Source organism: Tupaia chinensis, unplaced genomic scaffold, assembly GCF_000334495.1.
Source record: "Tupaia chinensis unplaced genomic scaffold, TupChi_1.0 Scaffold000542_1, whole genome shotgun sequence".
Lineage (NCBI taxonomy): Eukaryota > Metazoa > Chordata > Mammalia > Scandentia > Tupaiidae > Tupaia > Tupaia belangeri.
This window is the reverse complement of record NW_006160055.1, coordinates 2886806-2909867: the sequence shown is the minus strand read 5'-3', so window position 1 is coordinate 2909867 and position 23062 is coordinate 2886806. Positions and strand designations below refer to the sequence as shown.

At 41.5% G+C, this 23062-nt stretch overlaps 1 protein-coding gene across 2 annotated transcripts in view; it reads right to left on the bottom strand.

Moving 5' to 3' along the window:
• Window positions 1-1771: 1771 nt before the first annotated feature.
• The window catches only part of MREG (melanoregulin), a 68159-nt gene continuing 46868 nt past the window's right edge, over window positions 1772-23062 (bottom strand). For both annotated transcript variants that reach the window (XM_006157457.2, XM_006157456.3), the window contains 3 exons: window positions 7881-7971; window positions 4759-4922; window positions 1772-3692 (listed from right to left, as the gene is read on the bottom strand). In XM_006157457.2, coding sequence (XP_006157519.1) covers window positions 3558-3692; window positions 4759-4922; window positions 7881-7971 — 390 coding nt within the window. In that variant the 3' untranslated portion in view covers window positions 1772-3557. The remainder of the gene's footprint in view (window positions 3693-4758; window positions 4923-7880; window positions 7972-23062) is intronic.

Here is a 23062-nt window from a genome sequence, read left to right as displayed (position 1 = left end):
TAATCCTTTATGCCCCAACTGTGAAAGGTGAACTGTAACAAACTTTAGGCCAAGTGCCAGTGTTGACCGGACCTGGTATCCCATGGTCCTCCGAGTATTGGTGCACTTCCCTTGCCCCAGTGTGCAGTTATCCAAGTGAATAACCATAGGTCCTTTCAGGGAAGGAGAGGGGACTCATTGCCAACACTTCCAGTGGTGTCACCAAGTCTTTGTGGGGATCCAGCCTTTCCCTCAGTCAGTAGTTTCAGTGTTTGAAAAACAGCCAAGGATTGGAAACTTGGCAAGAGGTTGTAACCTTTGCTAAGGTGGCCATGCCCTATCTCCTGGCCACCCATCCTTGAGATCTTTTGATGGTTTGGACCCTGGGGATGTCACGTTTTATGGACCATCTCCAAAGCTCTCTGCAGGTGTCCTTCAGACCTGGCATTTCATCATGATAATTGTGTATACTTGGCTTCTGACAGAGCAGGGCTGCCACCGGCCTGTTTTCTCAGGCCCGTGCAATCCGGGAGCGCTCTTCTGCAACAGCATTTGGCCCACAGAGCCACCTCTGAGCCCCGGTGATGCTAGCGCACTCACCAATGCACTCCTTACCACTCTGGGACAGGTGTCCCTGTGCTTTCCTGGGTGCTTTCCACTGATAAAAACATAAATACTTCATCACTAGATGGCATAAGCTCCACAAAATACGAAATCAAGTGCTTCATCTGCTCGTGACAGGGTTCTTTCCTCTGGTACACATTAAAATAAATAATTACTAATTTAAAATGTTCATCCCACTACTCCTGAAATAATCATGCATACGCACATAATCTTTTCATTTGGAAAAAGGTTTATTCATGTACTCTATGTGTGTGTGAGGGGGTTGTCTCCAACAGGATCGTCATGCCATGATCTACCCCTCATCTCCGTTAGCCCCAGATCTTGGGTGTGGGGCGCCCAGGAAGGTCCCAGGACACAAACCCAGTACCTTTCCCATGGGGGCTCCCCTGTGTTACCACTGTGCCACAGTCTGGCTCTAGATCAACCTTTAAGAAATACAAAAGGAATCAATAGGAAGACCACAATTTTTTACCCTCAAGAACTATTTTATTTTATTTTATTTTTTATTTTTACCTGGTATAGGACACATGTGCTTGCCAGGGAGAGGAAGTGAGTAAGCAAGTTGCCAGGTCCGGGATTTGAACCACGATCAGCCATGGGAGTTCTGCACCTTAATCACCACACCACCTGCTGGCCACAGTCCGCTTTAAAAAGTAGAAGACCTCCCTAGCCCCCTGGACATCCATGGATCCTGCATAGCACACTATGATTTCCGAATGGTCACCTTGGTCACCTCTGAGCCTCTCACACCCTCAGTGTCCACTCGCTTTAGCATAGATCCCCCCAAAATGGCTCTAAGATGAGGGATGTCCTTAGCCCATCCAGCTTTCAGCTTCTCTGCCCTTTCATTTAAAGGGATTCTGGGGAAAATACCTGTTCCTTTTTATTTGTCACAAATATAACATACACACAATTGAAAAGTAAATGCAAAGACCTTTTCATTTCTTTTCTTTACTTTTTTTTTTTTTTTGAGAGTTTTTTGCTATAGGGCACGTGCGCTCGCCAGACAGACAGAGTGAGACATAGAGACAGAAAGTGTGAAATCACCCCCCAGGGGGGATGGTCACGCCACAATCCCTTCTCCTCCATTCTCCTCTCGGGATCTTGGGCACACACGCACACGTGCCTGGTGTGAGTTTTAAGCCACCGGGTCCAGGATGCGAACTTCGGTCGACTACATGGGAGTCCAGCGACATAGCCATTACACTAACTGCTGGTTCCCCAAGACCTTTTAATTTCTTAGAAGCAAAATTTTCTGGATAATTCCACATATTTTTATAATCCTAGAGACAACATTACCATACTCATTAATTCCCAGAAATACTCAGGTAACTCGTACTCCAGAAGTGCAAACAGTCTAATTTATTTTGCCATCAAAAAAAATAAGGGCAGAGAGACAAAACGCAAATTCTGAATATGAAGATTAAAACGATATGACGTTCTAGGATTTTTTTTTTGCTTCTTTTATTGTTTGTTTCACTGTTTGCATGTTTATCTTCCAAGAGCCTACAGAAGTGAGGGAAAACATCTGTAGGCTAAGTTTAAATGTCCTAAGGCAGGGATTAAGCACTAAATATAAAAAATAAAACTTTTAGCTTACTTATTAAACTAGAAAGACTCTTCCTGAAACACATCAGTTAAAATAGTGTGCAATACATTAATAAATGGAGAACATGTATCTCTTCTAGAAAATATTTCAAACCTTATGTATCCTACCAGAAAAGCTAAACCATATGTGAAAAATTTAAGTCACAATCCCCTGGACAGACTAAATACCAGTTAGTTTTGAACCTGAAGTCAGAAGTGCAAAAATCTGTTTTCAAAAATTGCTATTGTTGTCAGCAATCTTCTGATAAACTCTACAAAACTCCTTAAAGTCTTTTCAAAAAAGTGAACAATAATGTCTCTCTGAGCAAGCTCCTTGCTGAAGTGGCAAGTACCCTTTAAAGCTGGACTTCGTCTGCAGACAGAGTAAGCTGCATTGGTAGTATTGCTTCACTTTGAAAATCATCTTTGGAATGAAAGAAAGACCAGCAGTGACCTTCTCTCGGTGCAATGGACAGGTGCAATCCTCCACTGATGAGCAGGAGACAGATTACAGACAAGAGAAGGCAGTGGAGAGCCATGTTTCTGTTTACAGCTGCTATCCCAGATAAAATATCTACCTTGGGAGTAGAAATGGACAATTTGCAAACTGTAGGTAACCAGATAGCAGTCGTGTTGGGAGTTGAAGATGCACATACCACAAGTGAAAACTGAACTTTTTACATGGAGATTTAGGAAGTTCTGGTTGGGGTCACTGTACCTGGAGTGCACTTCCCAACGGTAACCCTGCAAATTTCTATTATCTGATACATTTCTTCTGAACTATCATAAGTGAACCTCAATGTCTTTGGTAACCTCCCAACTTTTGCAGGTTCTTCCAAATAAAAGAGAGGTCACATGCTACCTGGTAGTATTTTGGAGTTAACCTATCTTTTATAATATCGGGTCATCAGAAAAGTCATGATGCATTTTTGCATAGAAAAATATGTCATGACTTCTCCAATGACCCAATCATGACTTTTAAAGTGGCAATTCTTTTTTGGGCTAATCTCTCTCTATTAATCATATTGTTTTATTAATTAGAATATGCCATTCTCCCAACAGGATTAATGATCGGGGCTTACTGTATAACAAAAACCTGGGACGATGGGCTTTTCGAATCTAATCACCTGATAAACTATGCTACTGACATACTCTTGAAGTTTCTTTCTAGATGCAAAGTCACCAGGGTGTTTCAATGAAACCCGAACATTTCGTAGAGGAAGGTCCTCATGAAACTCTCACATTTCTGTAGGATTCAGAGTAACTTTTCCATTAGCAAGCCCTCTTCTTGCTCATCCTCTTCTACAGACCATCATCAACTTTGGTTGGCTGTTGAGTCCCAATGGAAGAATTCCCATCCTGCCCCTTTAGGGACTTGGAAATGGAATGTAGTGTGGTTCTTTCTGGCCATTTACCAAGCAGGGGACCCCAGGCTTCTTGGGATAAGTTTGACTAGCAATTTTAAAGAATTCTTCCGCAGCATCAAGTGTAATGAGACGGTCCTGTCAGGAAAAAAGAAAAAGAAAAAAAGGTGAGAGAAGGTTTGCCAAGTTGGGAACTAAGTCATATAAATGGAATGATCAATTTAAGAACAAAACCTAACCTAGAAATAAGAATGAAGCACTTATAGGAACCAGCAGGTGGCATAAGGGTTATGTCACTGAACTCCCACATAGTCAATTGAAGTTAGAGTCCCAGACCCGGTGGCTTAAACCTCATGCCAGGCACACGTGTATGCACGCCTATGATTCCGGGATGAGGACGGTAAAGAAGGGATGGCGACGTGGCCACCCCACCTGGTGAGTGATTTCTCACCTGGGCCTCCTATGTGACTTCAGACTGGTGGGTGATTTCTCGCATTCTGTCTCTGTCTGTCCTACGAGTGCAAGCACCCTATAGCAAAAATCTCTCTCTCAAAAAAAAGAAGTGCTTATTAAATCTTTTTTTTTTTTTGAGAGGTTCTTGCTATAGAGCATGTGCACTCACCAGAGAGACAGAGAGACAGAAAGCAAGAAATCACCCCCCAGAAGCTATGGCCACACAGCAATCCCTTCTCCTCCATTCTCTTCTCAGAATCTTGGGCACACACACACACACACACACACACACCCGGCATAAGTTTTTAGTCACCAGGTCCAGTACTCGAACCACAGTCAGCTTACATGGGAGTCCAGAGACCATTATGCCAACTGCTGGTCCCCATCTGAGAAACTTTCTACCATTCTTACACACTCAGAGTTCATTCACCTTCTTTCCGATCTTAGGTTATATAAACAGTATTTCTCACTTCTCTACAAAAAGTTCAAAGAGCTGATTGCACAGCAGAAGTGGCTGAAAAACATAGACTCTTGAGCCTATCTTACACCTCGGTAGGTTTAGGTGTGATCCAGAAATCTGAATTTGTGAAGCTCTCCGAGTGATCACAATCCTGCTGGCCACTGGAGACCAGTATCTCCGATGCCAGATTGACACTCACTCTGCAAAGAGGCCTGGTGTACTGGTGGGGTTGCAATAGCAGAAAAGGAAAAAGTAAAGCAAAATGAGGGCAGATGAAAAGCACCCACTTACCACAACAAAGAGATACCTCTCTGAGAGCTCCCAACTTGTGGGGAAAATATTGGTTTCTTCAGCCAGTTTTAGCAACATCTCTCGAGCTTTCCTTGTGTTTTTAGAATCACTGATGGTGCTGAGTTTGGTCACTGACAGCAAAGAGTCTGCTTCCTTTTGAAAACCTAAAGGAGAAACATGCACCTCTCATGTTACATAGTCACAAGGAAATGACTGTCCTGAAACACGGTCCCTGCAAGAGATTAAGAAGGGACCTAGGTCCAACCATGAGAGTGTGTGTCGGTAGATGCTACTAGTAGGTAGTCTGAAGTCACATAGGAGACCCAAGTTCGATTCCCAGCCCACCCTAAAAGTCTGGCTTTATAGCACATGCCTGCAGTTCTAGCTACACAGGAGGCTGAGGCACGAAGATTGCAACATAGAGACCCTGTCTTAAAAATAAATAAGTTTTTTTTTTTTTTTTAAATAAAGGTCCCAATACAGATTCTGTTCAGACATCAGGAAACTGAAACTAGGCCAGCCATCTCCCAAACCAAGCAATGACAATTTGCAACTTGGCGCACACGTCTGAAAAGTAATGATGGTAGAGAGTCATGTTCTTTCTAAGCAGAAGAATCAAGGTCTTCGAAATTGGTAAGTCCATTTTTCATTCCGGTAAGTTTATGTGATGATCATGTTTATTGCATTGCAACCCTAGTAGAATTAAGAAAACCCATTATCCAGTATCTACCTTAATGCCACAGGTATTTTTCCCAACCTTGAAGTTTCTCTTCCTTTTACTTCTGAAGGTTTGCTCTGGAATTTGCTGTGTCTCTTTCAAGTAATATTCCTCCCCATCGGTTTCATCTTATAAAGATGACCAACCCCTCCCACCCTGGCTAAGTCAATCACTGTGCAGTGCCAAAAAAGGAAATGGTAGTGCCCGTAGGACCTGACGGCCTATGCTACACTGTACTGGGGACAGATGGCGTCACACATGGCAGCATGTGTCCTCAGGACATGGGCCAGTGACCAGGATCATCAGATGTTTGTGCTTGAGGATACGAGAGCAGGCGGGATGGGGTAAATAATTAGTACACGACAGCCTTAATTAGTCGATTACTGGCATTCCTTTTATAGAAAGGAAGATGGAGAAAGTGACGTGCAATGATCACAACTCGTTATTTCTGCCATTGTGCAATCTCTCTCAGACTCACCTAAATCTTCTAAAATCCGTTTCCATCTGTTTCTCACCTCTCTTCGAACCTGCCGTAGGGTATAGATATCGTAGTTGAGTTTTTGCCACTCCTGTAGGAAAATAAAAATGTGATATTATTTGTACCTTTTGGCCTAAACCTCTATCTCATTCCTGAACTTCATGTTGCTTGAACATGTGGCTCTCCTCTCCACTAATCTTCAGAGCATGCCTACAGGAAGAGAATAGGGAAGGAACCCCGTTAGCTACCGTGTAGAAGAAGGAGAATCGCTCTGGATCAGATGGTGCAGCATTAAACCTCTATCTCATTCCTGAACTTCATGTTGCTTGAACATGTGGCTCTCCTCTCCACTAATCTTCAGAGCATGCCTACAGGAAGAGAATAGGGAAGGAACCCCGTTAGCTACCGTGTAGGAGAATCGCTCTGGATCAGATGATGCAGCATTGTATGTAAATTATCTCACTTACTCTTCACATTAGCTATACTCTCACAGCTTTGGTGACCTCACCTGTAAAGTGTTGTTAACAATGGTATTTAAATATTCCATTTAAGATGGTTATAATGGTTGAAGGTACACAAAAGCACAATATCTGCACATGGTGAGCACCTAATTTAAAAAACATGTATTAATGGGTCAGCAAGTGGCCTGGTGAAGACACTGGACTCCCACATGACCGACCACGGTTCAAGTCCCGGACCTGGCAGCTTGTTTTCTCGCTTTCCCTTTCTCTTTCTCCGTCTCGCTGGTCAAATGAAAAAATAATAACAAAAAATGAAAATAAATAAATAAATCTTTAAAAAAAAGAATGCATATTATTAAAGCCATTTAACAGATGAAGAAAATGAGATTCAAAGAGCTTAATTGACTAACCCAATATCATCCAGCTAATAAGTATCAGAATTGGTATTTGAAGCCAAGTCTGGCTCCAACGCTTATGATAACAGAGGGAGGCAGGCAGAATTTACATCTGTCTTTGTTATCAAAATAAAGTAGACCTGGGGATACTAAGTTTCTTTTTAAAATTTAGTTGTTTATTTCTTCTGAGAGAGAGACTGGCATCTCCAACAGGGTCATCATGCCTCAGTCCACATCCTCCCCAGGCCCCATCTCAGCCGGCCAGATCCTGTGCATACAAATACCAGACTTTCCAGGGAGGTCCCAGGATACAAACCCAGGACTTCTCCCATGTGGATCCAGTTGCATTACTACTGTATCACTGCCCAGCCCCCAAGTCTCTTCATTCCTGTCCAATATATCCTTCAGCATAAATAGCCACCACTCTTTTCTATTTATATTGCCCTGGTTAGATGACTCTTACAAGAATTCATCAGAACTATTAAAAGGTCATCACTCTGAAAAAGTCTTCATCAGTCTCATCATGTTGGTCCCATCACAGAACCTGAATCTTTTACGAGCCCTGGAATCTTTATTGAGCTAAATGTTCCTTTAAAATGTCCCAGAAATTTGTTAAAGAGTCTTATCATCGTAGAACAGTCATTTTATAGAGTATTCCTTTTCCTTTTTCTTAGAAAAGACGCCAACCATATAACTATCGCAATGCCATTGTTCTAAATGCTCAATTTAAGACTCAAGTTGTATGATATTTTGACTCCACACTGAAAATGTTTTCGCGATACCATTATTTCCTTACTAAGTTACTTTTAAGGTACTTGTTAAGAATCAACGTTCATGAGTGGTTAAGAAAACTCAATTTAGCTGCCATTCACAAACGTCCAGTGACCAGGATCATCAGATGTTTGTGCTTGAGGATACGAGAGCAGGCGGGATGGGGTAAATAATTAGTACACGACAGCCTTAATTAGTCGATTACTGGCATTCCTTTTATAGAAAGGAAGATGGAGAAAGTGACGTGCAATGATCACAACTCGTTATTTCTGCCATTGTGCAATCTCTCTCAGACTCACCTAAATCTTCTAAAATCCGTTTCCATCTGTTTCTCACCTCTCTTCGAACCTGCCGTAGGGTATAGATATCGTAGTTGAGTTTTTGCCACTCCTGTAGGAAAATAAAAATGTGATATTATTTGTACCTTTTGGCCTAAACCTCTATCTCATTCCTGAACTTCATGTTGCTTGAACATGTGGCTCTCCTCTCCACTAATCTTCAGAGCATGCCTACAGGAAGAGAATAGGGAAGGAACCCCGTTAGCTACCGTGTAGAAGAAGGAGAATCGCTCTGGATCAGATGGTGCAGCATTGTATGTAAATTATCTCACTTACTCTTCACATTAGCTATACTCTCACAGCTTTGGTGACCTCACCTGTAAAGTGTTGTTAACAATGGTATTTAAATATTCCATTTAAGATGGTTATAATGGTTGAAGGTACACAAAAGCACAATATCTGCACATGGTGAGCACCTAATTTAAAAAACATGTATTAATGGGTCAGCAAGTGGCCTGGTGAAGACACTGGACTCCCACATGACCGACCACGGTTCAAGTCCCGGACCTGGCAGCTTGTTTTCTCGCTTTCCCTTTCTCTTTCTCCGTCTCGCTGGTCAAATGAAAAAATAATAACAAAAAATGAAAATAAATAAATAAATCTTTAAAAAAAAGAATGCATATTATTAAAGCCATTTAACAGATGAAGAAAATGAGATTCAAAGAGCTTAATTGACTAACCCAATATCATCCAGCTAATAAGTATCAGAATTGGTATTTGAAGCCAAGTCTGGCTCCAACGCTTATGATAACAGAGGGAGGCAGGCAGAATTTACATCTGTCTTTGTTATCAAAATAAAGTAGACCTGGGGATACTAAGTTTCTTTTTAAAATTTAGTTGTTTATTTCTTCTGAGAGAGAGACTGGCATCTCCAACAGGGTCATCATGCCTCAGTCCACATCCTCCCCAGGCCCCATCTCAGCCGGCCAGATCCTGTGCATACAAATACCAGACTTTCCAGGGAGGTCCCAGGATACAAACCCAGGACTTCTCCCATGTGGATCCAGTTGCATTACTACTGTATCACTGCCCAGCCCCCAAGTCTCTTCATTCCTGTCCAATATATCCTTCAGCATAACTAGCCACCACTCTTTTCTATTTATATTGCCCTGGTTAGATGACTCTTACAAGAATTCATCAGAACTATTAAAAGGTCATCACTCTGAAAAAGTCTTCATCAGTCTCATCATGTTGGTCCCATCACAGAACCTGAATCTTTTACGAGCCCTGGAATCTTTATTGAGCTAAATGTTCCTTTAAAATGTCCCAGAAATTTGTTAAAGAGTCTTATCATTGTAGAACAGTCATTTTATAGAGTATTCCTTTTCCTTTTTCTTAGAAAAGACACCAACCATATAACTACCGCAATGCCATCGTTCTAAATGCTCAATTTAAGACTCAAGTTGATGATATTTTGACTCCACACTGAAAATGTTTTCGCGATACCATTATTTCCTTACTAAGTTACTTTTAAGGTACTTGTTAAGAATCAACGTTCATGAGTGGTTAAGAAAACTCAATTTAGCTGCCATTCACAAACGTTCATAGATTCCACTTCAAAATGAAAAGCTAGCAAAACAAAATGTGTTTTGTTATGAGCACATTTTAGATCTTGCTTTCAAGACTAGGCTGTCCGAAAGGTATGGGATCCAGCTATGTTGCAGTTGTCAGAAGTGGTAAACTCTTCCCGGGTCTTCTTTTTTTTAACCAAAGGCACACACCCTTACGTGTGTGCACAAGAGCGTGGTGACTAGGGCTGGGGAATGTCTGTGACCTTGGAGCAAAGTTAACTAAGTCATCTCAAAAATAAGCAGCCCTGGCTGCCTCAACATCATGTTGAAGAACACCTATCTTACTGTGTACGTCATGAGGGGAAAATCTCAGGTATTGCCATTGGCCTTGGGTGGGACTTCCTGTACTTAATTGACGATTCAGTATTGCCTACTGGAAAAGGCAATGAGTGCTGAGCCAGACTGTCCGGGTTTGGATCCCAGCTCCACTGTAATAGTAGCCTGACTCTGGGACATGCCTAACTGTGACTCGGTTACCTCACCTGCAACATCAGGGTAATAACATCACCCACCTACTTGGCCTATTGTGAGGCACAAACGAGTTAATATAAGCCCTCAAAACGGAGGTTGGAAACCACAGATGGCATAATAGTTATGTTGCTGAACTCCCACGTAGTCGACCGCAGTTCGAGTCCTGGACTCGATGGCTTAAAACTCATGCCAGGCACATCTGCGTACGTGCCCAGAATCCCGAGAAAAGAGTGGAAGAAAAGGGACTGTGGCGTGGCCATCCCCCCAGGGGCTAATTTCTCACTTTCTCTCTCTCTCTCCGGCAAGTGCATGTGCCCTATAGCAAAAATATCTCTTTAAAAAAAAAAATGGAGTTTGGTGTACATTCTCTTTCAAGTCAGTGTAGACACAATTGAGAAACAATCCTCCAAGACCCAGACTTCTATCTCCTGTGAGGATTAAGGTCATTACATCAGGCAGTTGTGGATCACTGTGTCAACATCCAGGAAAAAAAAAAAAGTTCCTCTGCTCCTAGCATCATGAATACTTTCTCAGTTTCTCCTGAAAACTGCGCCATCTTTCTAGTCATTGTGAATTTTGTAACTGATCAGTTTCTACTCTTACCTGGAAATTTGGACATTCATAGAAAAATATAGATTTAGCAAGCATTTTTGAATTACTACCATTTCTGGCCGCCCTTTTTATGTCTTTATTCCTATTTTCTCTTTCTCATCTGCAATAGTTTGTGCTACTTCACTGCAGTTTCATGTAAGGTGTCTTAAGTTCTCTTTTTGGAAAGGTTTTTGCAATAGGGCGCATGCACTCTCCAGAAAGACAGAGAGACAGAAAGTGAGAAATCACCCCCCCCGCCCCCCAGGGGTTATGGCCACACCGCAATCCCTTCTCCTCCATTCTCCTTTCAGGATCTTGGGAACGCATGCACATGCGTCCAGCATGAGTTTAAAACACCGGGTCCAGGATTCAAACTGTGGTCAACTACATGGGAGTCCAATGACATAGCCATTATGCCATCTGCTGGTCCCTAAGTTCTTTTTTATTAAAACACTATAAATAGGGCCAGCAGATGGCGTGGAGGTTAAGGTGCTGGGTCCCACATATCTGGCTGTCCCATTGGAGTCCTGGACACAGCAACTTGAAAATCACACCAAGAGCATGTGCGTGTGTGTCCAAAATCCCGAGACGAGAATGAAGGAAACGAGAGTGTGGCATGGCCATCCCCCCAGGGAGTGATTTCTCACTTTACCTTTCCTTAGCTCTCTTTCCATCTTTCTGGCAAATGCACATTCTATGGCAAAAACTGAACACTAAATAAGTAAAATAGAGACACACTGTACTTATTCTCAATGAAATTTAATGACCCTGTTTTCCGGACTTAATGAAAAGTGACCACACTCTTAGTTACACTTAAGTGGAAACCCACAAAATCAATTCAAAGGCAAGTTACACGTATTTGGAAATCCACAAAATCAATTCAAAGGCATGTTACTGCAATAGTCATACAATCTTACCTTACATAACAAACCACTAGGTGGCTTCATTAACTTGGCGATTAAAGATGTGTACTAATCTTTCTTTGAGCTCCATAAACTAATCCTTCAAACCCTGTTCTCTTTATATGTAGCTAAATCTCTATTTTTTTTTTCAGAGATCCCTTGATTGTCTAAAATTCTGACTTTTGTTTTAACCTTTCCCTAGCATGTGCTAGGTACTTGTTAAAATGAGTGGGGAGAACCTATGCCTTTCATGCATCCACTTTATCATTGTCTTCTTTTGACAGAATAAGCAAGGATAATCACATATCAAAGTGTCTGGAAGTCTTGTGTAAAATTTAAAACTCTGAAGCCAGTAGTAGTTTGGGTAAGGTTTAAATAGAATTGGCATTTGACAAAATAAAAGGTAAGGGGAGAATTTAAATGTCTCTTAAACATATGACACCAAAGAATAGAAGTTAAATGCAACAAACGAGAAGTGGTAATGTATATCATCTTATCAAGTTACGTTTTCTACAACTAAAGAGAAAAAATTCACACACTCCCTGTTATTAGAAAATAAATCTTTGGCTGCTCCTCTACAATTTTTATATTGTAATGATTTAATTTTTAAGCTCAAGACAAATAATTTGAAAGCAACAGTTAAAGATCAGTCTACTAGGGACTAGCAGATGGTGTAATGGTTACATAGCTGGAGTCGACCAAGGTTCAAATCCTGGACCTGGCAACTTAAAACTCACGCTGGGCACGTGTGTGCGCGTGCCCAAAATCCCGAGAGAAGAATGGAGGAAATGGGATTGTGACATGGCCATCCCCCGCCCCGAGGGGGGTGATTTTTCACTCTCTGTCTCTCTGGTGAGTGTACATGCCCTATAGCAGAAATCTCTCTAAAAAGAAAAAGGATTAGTCAACTATTTCTCACAAGTGACTTTGATTCCATTGTACTAGACCTCAAAAGCTAAAGTCATTTTCTAACATAATCTTTTGTTCTCTCTTATTGTTTCCAAAACAATAGATTGTGATCAATGTGAGGCTGTGGCCCTAACCTTTAACAATGAGTAAATTAGCCATTTAAAGAAAAATACACAGTTACTTTCATGAGATATCTGAGAATCAAGTCAAACTGAAAAACAAGTGATTGAAAATGAATAACTGGAAATGTTCACAACTGGGTTTTTGACATTTGTCTTCTCTCTACTTTTTGGCGAAATCGGACTAGGTCTACCACAACAGCAAAGAAGAAAAAACAAAAAAACACAACTCCATCTGCCCCCATCAGTAGCTAGTTCTTCCCCAGCTTCCAACCCCCATGAGTTGGCCTTGACCTTACGCTCCCGACTCAGGCTCCTCTGATCACTTTCTCATGCACAAAATTAAAACATTTGATTCTTTGACCATCATCTCCTCATTTCTTCCACCCCCAACCTCAGGCAACCATCATTCCACTCTCTGCTTCTTCGAGCTTGACTTTTCCAGGTTCTACATATAAGTGAGATCGTGTAGGAGTTTCCTTTCTGGACCTGGTTTATTTCACTTAGCCCAATGACCTCTAGGTTCATCCATGTCATGGCAATACAGGATTTCCTTATTTTCAAGGCTGAATAGTATTCCACCGTATGAATGGCACCACATTTCTTATCCATTCATCCCTTGTTGGACACTTAGGCTGTTTCCATATCTTGGCTATTATGAGTAATGCTGAAATGAACCTGGGGATGCAGACATATACATGGTGACTATCGTTATTAGTCCTATACAGTTTCCTTGAAACATTTTTATTTTTCTTTCTTTATTATTTTTTTGCTAGAGAGCACATATGCTTGCCAGAGAGAAACAGACAGAAAGGGAGAGTTGAAAGGGAGAGAAAGAGAAAGCACCCCTCAATGGGGAGTGGTCAAGCTGCAATTCTCTCTCCTCTACTTCTCCATCCTATCGAGATTCTGAGAATACGACACAGGGACTCATGGGTGCAAGGGTGATCAGGCCCAGCACCCACAGAAGGATATGGATTCTTGTCCACAGCTCATGAAGAATTAGAGATGTGAATGCAGGTAAGCAAGCAGAGTTGATTCAGTGAGGGAAGGAAGTAAAGCCCTTCACAACATGAAAGGGGAGCTCTTGACTGAGCAGCCCCCTGAAAAACTAGATGTCTCCGTTTTCATAAGGCCTTTTGGGGGGAAGGAGTGGGTCCCGTGAGGTAATGGTCACAAGATTTCTTGCTTCACCTGAGCTTATGGTATGGATGCCCCTATTGTCTTTAATGTGGCTCTTATTGATTCTATTTGGCATTCTTCAGATGGGGTATGTCTGTTCTTTACCGCAACTATGATTTACATAGAGTGGGCCATTCTACTCTTTGGGCTATAATTTTTTTGTGTTTAAGCTTATTAGCCTATAATTTCTATTAGGTCCAGGCACTTAAACTTTCAAACTTAGGAGTTGTCCAGTCTTGGGTCTCTGACTTGAATTGTTTCATCTAATGGTACATAATGCTAGTTTTGGCCAGGACAGTGGGCAGGGAAGAATGTGACTTCCATTAAGTTTCAGTGTTCCATCATGGCTCCCCTTATGTTACCTATTCACCTAACTGCCTCGCCAGAGCATGCCTCAGATGCGCACCCATCCACCATGTTTTTCAAGTTGCCAGGCATTTGAACCACAGTCAGCCGTGTAGAATCTGGCCCCCTTAACCACTATGCCACAGGGCCAGCCCTACTTAAAGTTTGATGAGAGATTTTAAGTGTTAATGCATATACACGTGTACACACACAAAATGATATTTATGGGTGGTGATGAATGTGTTAATTAATTTGACAAGTAGGCATTGCACAGCATATATGTATCTCAAAACATTATGTACCTTGAATATATAGAATTTTTACCTGTCAATTAAATATTTTAATTAGATATTTGATTCTTACTTTTAGTATATTTATCAACAAGTGAGACCATTAAGAGGTACTTTAAATTTTATTTATTTATTTCTTCCATGAGCAAGAGAGACAGACAGACAGCACCCCAACAGGGTCCTCAAACCACAATCCATCCCAATCTCAGCCAGCCCAGATCACGGGCACCGGCATGCTTGGTGTGCTCAGGGAAGTCTCCAAATGTGAAGCTCCCATGTGAGTCAGCCTCACTGAGCATCACATTTAACAGCTGTGCCATCATCTAAACCCCCAAAAGTATTTTTTATGTTGTTACTAAAAATGTGATTTAGGGGGACCAGCAGGTAGTGCAATGGTTATGTCACTGGACTCCCACATGGTCGACCACAGTTGGAGTCCCAGACCCGGAAGCTTGAAACTCATGCCAGGTGCATGTGTATGCATGCCCAAAATCCCAAGAAGAGAACAGAAGAGAAGTGACTGCAGTGTGGTCATTCCCCAGGGAGTGATTTCTCACTTTCTATCTCTCTCTGTCTCTCTGGAGAGCACCCACATCCTATAGCAAAAATCTCTCCCCAAAAAAATGTGATTAGGGCTAACAGGTAGCATAGTGGTTAAGGCATGAATCCTACATGGTCCACTATGCAGTTTAAGTCCCACATCCAGAAGCTTGAAAATCACCCTGGGTGCATATGCATGTGTGCCCAAAATCCTGAGAGGAGAATGGAGAAGAGATTACAGCATGGCCCTTGACCCTCTCTCTGGGGAGTGATCTCTCACTTTCCTTCTCTCTTTGTCTCTCTCCAACTTAGGCACCTAGGCAGAAATCTAAAAAAAATTTTAAAAATTCAAAGAGGACAGAAGAACATAAAATAGAAACTGAAGGTTTGCTGTCTCTTCTTCTAGTCTTATACCTCAGACATAATCACTTAAACTTTTCTGCTGCATTATTTTTCCTAGTGGCCGATTCTAAAACTCCAAATATTAGCCTTACACTTCCAATTTCTCACCTATTACCTTTAGACTTTCTTTGTACTCCCTGCAATGACAACAGAAAGGGTAATTCAGCTCTCCCTCTGCTAGCTCTCTCGCATGCTTGCATTTTCTTGCTTTCTTCTTTCTGCCCATCTAGCTCATTGCAAGGAAGGCTGGAAAAGTGGGCAAGGGGATTATGAGTAGCAATTTGGGTCAATCCAGAGTCATCCACTAGGGTTGTCACCTTGCTGTCCCAAACGAAAGCTGGGCTCCAGTAGCAAGGGAGAAAGGGGGATGTGAAGACTTAAGCAGCTGACATGTCTACAACTGGTAGCTCTGCAACAAGTAGATATGTGATGCTTGCTTCTCCATCACTGATTTTCCTCTTCTGGCATAAATCTGCCAGGTATCTTCAGATTTTCTTTTGGAGAACAGTTTATCACATTCTCAGCTCTAAGAACAGGTAATGATTGGCTTGAGCCAATAAACTCAACTTTGGCTGTGTAATCTTGCAGGGAGCATCATCATCTTCATCATCATCATTATTATTATTGAGAAGTTGTTTGCTATAGGGTGTATGTGCTTGCCAGAGACATAGAGAGACAGAAAGTAAGAACTCACCCCCTTCCCCGGGGGGGATGGCCATGCCACATTCCCTTTGCCTTTATTCTCCTCTTGGGATTGTGGGCATGCACGCACACGTGACCAGCATGAGTTTCAAACTACCAGGTCTGGGATTCAAACGTGGTCAGCCACGTGAAAGTCCAGTCCCTTAACCACTATGCAACCAGCTGGCCCACCAGGGAGCACCTTAGAATACCAACTCATGGGATCCACTCTCAGACTGAAGAAATCAGAATCCCTTTAAAGTCTGAGATCCAATGACTTCAGCCAATCAGCAATCCTATTGGTTCATGGATGAGCACAAATGAAATCCCTGGAGCTTCTAAGAGCGATCAGGAAAGATGTTCACTCTTCCTGGATGATGAGTTATGAGAGTACACAATCTAGAACTGCTCTCATTACTTTATTAGCCTCAAATGAGCCAGACCAAGGAAGGAGTCAACACTGAAAGGAAGACAGAGTTGAAAGAGTCACAGAGATAGACCATATGGACATCCCGGGCCTCTGGATCAAATCTCATCTGCAAGAAGTCCTGCTTCTAAAACTCGTTATCTGAGTCAATTCCACTTAGGTTTGGACAACTGGAGTTCTTTTTCTAGCCTTACATATGAAAGAGTCACGTTATAAATACTACTCACTGAGTATACAAACAGAAAGGAAAATATAAATATGGTACAAAATATGAGTCTCATATTTTCCCACCCCTAGCTCCTGATGAAAATTATCAACATGTGGGGCTAGCCATTGGTATGGTGGTTAAGGTACTGGACTCCCACAGGGCTGAATGCAGTTTGAGTCCTGGACTTGGTGGCTTGTTTTTCCCTCTCTCTCTCTCTGTCTGTCTCTCTGGTCAAATTAAAAATAATAGAAAAATAATTAAATAAAATAAATAATTCTTAAAAAAAAAACAAGAAAATTATCAGCACATAGATTTATTTAGCTGGGGATAGATATGGCTTACAGAGGATGCTATATTCATGGTTCTGCTTACTGCCAATCTTTCTGTCCCAAGAGTGCTACAGGCAATGACATAGATGTAACAGCCCTTGTCTGCCAGAGCTTATGTTAAGAGACCTCCTCTGAATTCTCTTCAGCAGAACAGAGCCTCTTACACTCACATGGCTGTTGTACAGGGAAGAAGTTCATTTCTTCCAAGGATCCAGGGGAGGATGAGTGTACTAATGGCTTAACCACTCAGTTCTCTTACAAAGGCACATTGAATCTTTCTGGCTGCATCTAATGATCAGTTCAAAGTTAACTTTTGAGTCATAATAACTTTTAGTCAAGATCCACTCATCATCTAAAACCTAAGCATTAAGATGATGTGTCTTTCGTCTCTCATGGATGGTAAAAAATGATCCTCAGAGAAAGATGTTCATATCCCTGCTGAAATCTGCTTCACCTTTTCTTTTTTATTTTTAAGGAATTATTTTACTTAACTTTATTTGTTTATTTATTTTAATTTGATCAGAGAAGGGCAGAGTAAGAGGGAGAGAGAAAGCAAGCTCCTAGTTCCAGGACTCAAACCTCAATCAACCATGTGGGAGTCCAGTGCCTTTAACCGCCACACCACCTGACGGCCCCTATCTTTTCAATTCTATACTTAAGATAAGATTATTACAAGTTGAACTTTAAGAAGTAATTTTTATTATATCTGATTTACAGAAAAACCCATCCAGGAAGGTCTTTCCCAAATTGTAGATGATGTTACGACAAAGTTCCATAATTTGGCCCATGCCCAGCTGCCAATAGCAGTCAAACCAGATTCAAATCTAAGTTCATCTTTTTATAAAGCTCACATATCTTTAAAAGCAAATAGAAAATAATGCTGCTTATTGTCACTTCCTGCAGCTTCTTTCTTATGTGCATTAGATTGAATCATTTAAGAAATAAACTTATATTATTCACAATTCAGAAAGTATTAAAAGCTCCCAGCTACCAATACCCTCTCTACAGGTGATTAATGTTACCAACTTCTCCTCTATCCTTCCGTTTTTCCCCTATAACAAATAGCATACTATATTCTGTATTTTTTACTTAGTAATATATTTCACTTAAAATTATATTAAGTAAGTGCTGGCAGGTGGTATGATGGTTAAATGTGCTGGACTCCCATATGGGTGACTGCAGTTTGAGGCCCGGATCTAGTGGCTTACTTTCTCACTTTCTCTCTCTCTCTCCATCTCTCTCTGATCAAACTGGAAAATAATAATAATAAATGAAGTTAAATTTTTAAAAATTCTTTAAAAAAATATATCAAGTAGGGGCCGGCAGGTGGTGTGGTGGCTAAAGACACTGGACTCCCACATGGCCAACTGTGGTTCGAATCCCAGACCTGGTGGCTTGCTTTCTCTCTCTCTCTCGCTCACTCTGTCTCTCCCTGGTCAAATTAAAATAAATAAATTAATTAAATTAAATTAAATAATTATATACTATCTTATATAGATAAAAACAATTATAATAAATATTTGTCTTATAGAAAATTAGGTCCTCTCAAGTTACAATATTATATCCTCTTGGAAATTTACATGTCAACTCAAACAACACCAACATTAAAGGAAGAGACCACACAGCTATGATTGTAACAACACTGCATTACAGATATTAAACACCTCTGAACCAGGGAGCTAAAACTGTACAGTGTCCAAATACTTTTCCTTGAAAATGATAGCTTCTTGGTAAAAAGAATGATTTGAACATGATGACTGTCATCTCTTTCCTTTCAGTTTCACCAATTCACATCATCCTATGTGACTCTCTGCTTTCTAAATAAGAAGGATTCTTTAAAAGATAGAAAAATTGTGTTGACTGCTTCTCCCATTAGTTTTCTGTCATTTAGTAGACAATGGGACCTACCAGCTAAGTAAGAGAAAGATGTGTAGGGCTGGCGGGTGTCTGGATTTTAACAAGAAGCATCTGACAACCATTCTTGTGGTTGCCTTTCAGAGAAATGTGAGACGGGAAGTAAGACTAGGGCAGTTCTGCAGCTCTGAAGAGGACTCAGGACTCATGATGTCAGTCTGCAGGAAGGTCTCCAGTGATGTACTCAATTTGGAGCCAACTCATCATTTTTATCAGGGATTTGGTGAGGTCAAAGGTCACAAAAATAAAAAGGTTGGTGCAAAAGCAATTGTGGTTTCAGACTGTGAATTTTAAATCATTCTAACTAGACTCAAACACATCTTTATTAGTTAAAATAGGAACCATTACAATCACTACATTTTTGCCAATGAGAAATAAGTCTGTTTATTCCTCTAGTGTAAAATTCCGTGCTTCAAGATTTGACAAGCTCTTGGAAAACATCTTCTGCATCCTGCCGGTTACGGAAGTGTCTTCCCTGCAAAAAGCTGTCTAAATGCTTGAAGAAATGTAGTCAGTGAGAGGTCAGGTGAATATGGCAGATGAGGCACATTAACTCCATTTTCCCATGAACTTATGAAGTCCCTTCATCTACATAAAACAGGGGTAAAGAGACCTGTCTTACAGGGTTGTTATCACAGTTATGTAAGATAGGCATGCCTGGGGCAGTGCCTGGTACTCAGCAGGTGCTTCATCGATGGCAGTTATTGGGGCCAGCCCCTTAGCTCAGTGAATAAGCATTATGCAGAGGAAGCTGGATCCAATATGGCCAAGTTGGGGTTTGAATCCCAGCCATGGCAGCACTTACTCTGGATCCTACAGAATGGAGAATTAGAGGAAGAAATACTACAGTATGACCAGGCCGTGCTGGGGTATTGTGCTGGCATGTTTTTTTTCTCTCTTTCCCCCCTCCTCTCTCTCACACATGCACAAGTGATGGTGGTACAACGTGTGGTCGGACATCATCGTGGAGAAGAACTGGGCCCTTTTTGTTGACCATTGCTGGTTGTAGGCATTGCATTTTCAGTGCATCTCATCGATAGGCTGAGCATACTTCTCAGATGTAATGATCTTGCTGGGATCAGAAAACCATGGTGGATCAGACTCCACCAAACAGTGACTATGGCCTTTTTTTTTGGGTGCAAGTTTGGCTTTGGGATGTGTTTCGAAACTTATCAGTCCAACCACTGAGCTGGTCATCAAATGTATAAAATCCACTTTTCATCGCACATCACGATCGATCAAGAAATGGTTCATTATTTTGCATAGAATAAGAGCAGAAGACACTTCAAAATGATGATTTTAAAAATTTTCAGTCAGCTCATGAGGCACCAACTTAAGCTTTTTTGCCTTTCCAGTTTGCTTCAAATGCTGAAGGATGGTCGACGTTGAGCTCTTTGGCAACTTCTGGTGTAGTTTTATGAGGATCGGCTTTGATGATGGCCTTCAGTTGGTCGTTGTCAACTTCCAGTGGCTGGCCACTACACTCCTCATCTTCAAGGCTCTCGTCTCCTTTGCAAAACTTCTCAAAGAACCACGGCCTTGTACGTTCGGTAGCAGTTCCTGGGCAGAATGTTTGCTGACGTTGAAGTTGTCGCCTCTGCTTTACAACCCATTTTGAATTCAAATAGGATAATTGCTTGCATTTGCTTTTTGTCTAACATTATTTCCATAGTCTAAAGTACATTTAAAATAAATAGCAAGTGATAAGTCATTACAAAAAAAAATAAAGTGATAAGTGTAAATGTAATTAAAATGACGATAACATGACCCCATTTACTTAAAAATGTATCCAATCTTGAACAGCAAATTTCAACAATACAAAACTGCAGTTACTTTTGCACCAACCTAATAATACCTGAGATGAGAGAATCGTGATTTGAAACACATAACAAATGGTCCTGTGAAGTAAAAAAATCTAAAGGTTGAAGTTTATCAGGAATAAATAAAAACACACTTAGGTCAAAAAAAGTCAACATGGCAAAAACACCAGAGGCAGGGACAGTCTGCAGTGCAGCTCAAGGGAAAGGCCGGCCTAGGGTTTGAGTAGAGTAAAAGCTCCAAATCCACACAAAATGTGGCATTCAATCTGCACGTATTGGTTATCTACGCTGAGCCAATCGTGACCCTCAGTTTACAAAGAATATCATTCCCTATCAAGACCCTTCGCTAAAGGAATGTAATGTAGCCCCGCAAATTAACATAATATTATACTGCATTAATAGGAACCCAGCTCAGAAGGATATAGCATTTAATGTCCTCTTTATGAATACCTGGGGGAGTAAGAGGAATTTTTCCAACAGTCGTGTGATCAAGAGGAAAGCAACTAAGATTGGCCAAGTGTTCAGAAACCATGTCACAGAGGCTTCATTGACAAGTTTGGGAATTAGAGAACTGTGAAGGATGATAAACATCCTTAGAACTTAAACAGTTGCTGAAGAAGTATTCTTTTTCTCTTTGTTTTTAAGAATTATTGATTTTACTTACTTACATTTTTTAATTTGCTATAGAGCAAATACCTTCACCAAAGGGAGACAGGGAGAGAGAGAGAGAGAGGAAAAGTGAGAAAGCAAGCCACCAGGTCCGGGATTCAAACTGCAGTCAATCATGTGGGAGTCCAGCGCCTTCACTACCACACCACCTGCTGGCCCCACCTTTTCTTTTCTCTAAATAGCCCTGAAATGCAGAACTAAGACTACCACGTGGAAGTCACAAGAAAGATCAACATGGGAGAAACATTCTGCTTGGAATGAAAACTAAATGCTAGTAAGCAACACCCCCACCTTGACTGAAATGCTACAGTCTAATTTTTACCTTTTATATAGAAAAATACTATATAGTTTATGATTTCTAGAAATGTGCTTTATGTGGTGTGTCTGTATGGTGTTTTTTCAGACAGAGGTTTTGCTATGTTGCTAGCTTCCTGCCTCAACCTCCAGAACAGCTGGGACCCCAGGGGTGTACCACTACTCCTGCTTTTTTAGAGTGGGTAGGAATTGAACCCAGGCCTCCCATGTGAAATCAGTCTGCCTAGCAACAGCAGATTGGCCTCTAGAAATGTAATTTCTAGGAATATTTTATAGGCTCTATTAATATATTTTACTGTCATGAAACAAAACCCAAAAAGAATTTAAAAACATGGGACCAGTAGTTAGCTTAATGGCTATTTCGCTGGACTCCCACATAGTCGACCGTGGTTCGAGTCCCAGACCCGGTGGCTTAAAACTCACGCCGGGCGCATGTACGTGCGTGCCCAAGATCCTGAGAGGAGAATGGAGGAGAAGGGATTGCGGCGTGGCCATCCCCCCTGGAGGGGGTGATTTCTCACTTTCTGTCTCTCTGTCTCTGTCTGTCTGGCGAGCGTATGCGCCCTATAGCTAAAACCTCTCCAAAAAGAAAAAAAGAAAAGAATTTAAAAACATATTCAGAAAGGTTTAGATAGAGAGATAATACACACAGAGATGTAACTAATATTTACAGAGCAGTCACTACTTCCCAAGCACTGCTCTAGGCTCTTTACATATATTTGCTCAGCTAATTCTCATAACGTGACGTGTTACCCTACGAGTCGGTTATTATAACCCATCTTAAGAATGAGGAAACAGAGGCTCAGAGAGCTCAAGTAACTTCCCCAGGAATGCACAGCAGTAAATGAGGAGCTGAGATTCCAAACCCTGGCAGTCTGGTTGTTCAGGCCACACTCTCAGCCACTGTCCGCATCGCCACTAAGGACAGGAAGTGGCTGGGTGGGCAGGGGAGGAAATGGCAGAGAGGAAGAGAAAGAGCAGTTGACTAGAGACGAGACCAACCTGAAGCCACAGCAACTGTGCCTGAGCAGGACCTAAGCAAACACAGCTGGAGTCTGGGGAGAAAACAGAACTTTCCTGGAGGCCAAGTATTCCCAGACAGTAGTCAAGGCTGTTGCCAAACACACAAACATGCTTTTCCTAAGGATCAGTTCGCCGGGACAACACTCCTGTAGGTACAGTGCTTTCCTTGGGGAATTCATTTCTTTTCTCACTTCCTCAAAGACAAAGGAAAGGATGGTGCATCCCTTCTACTTTTCCCGTCTCTTCCTACCATTCCCTCCTCCCCTCCACTTTGTCTCTACTACACCTCCCAGGAGGGAGACAAAGGCAAGCCATTTCCTTCAGGATGCAGGGGTGTGGTAAGGAGAGCAAAAGCTGAGATTTTAACGACTGAGGAGAAAAGACAAGTATTTCAGACTGAAGTGTGTTTGTCTGCAACAGCAAAGACTGAGACAC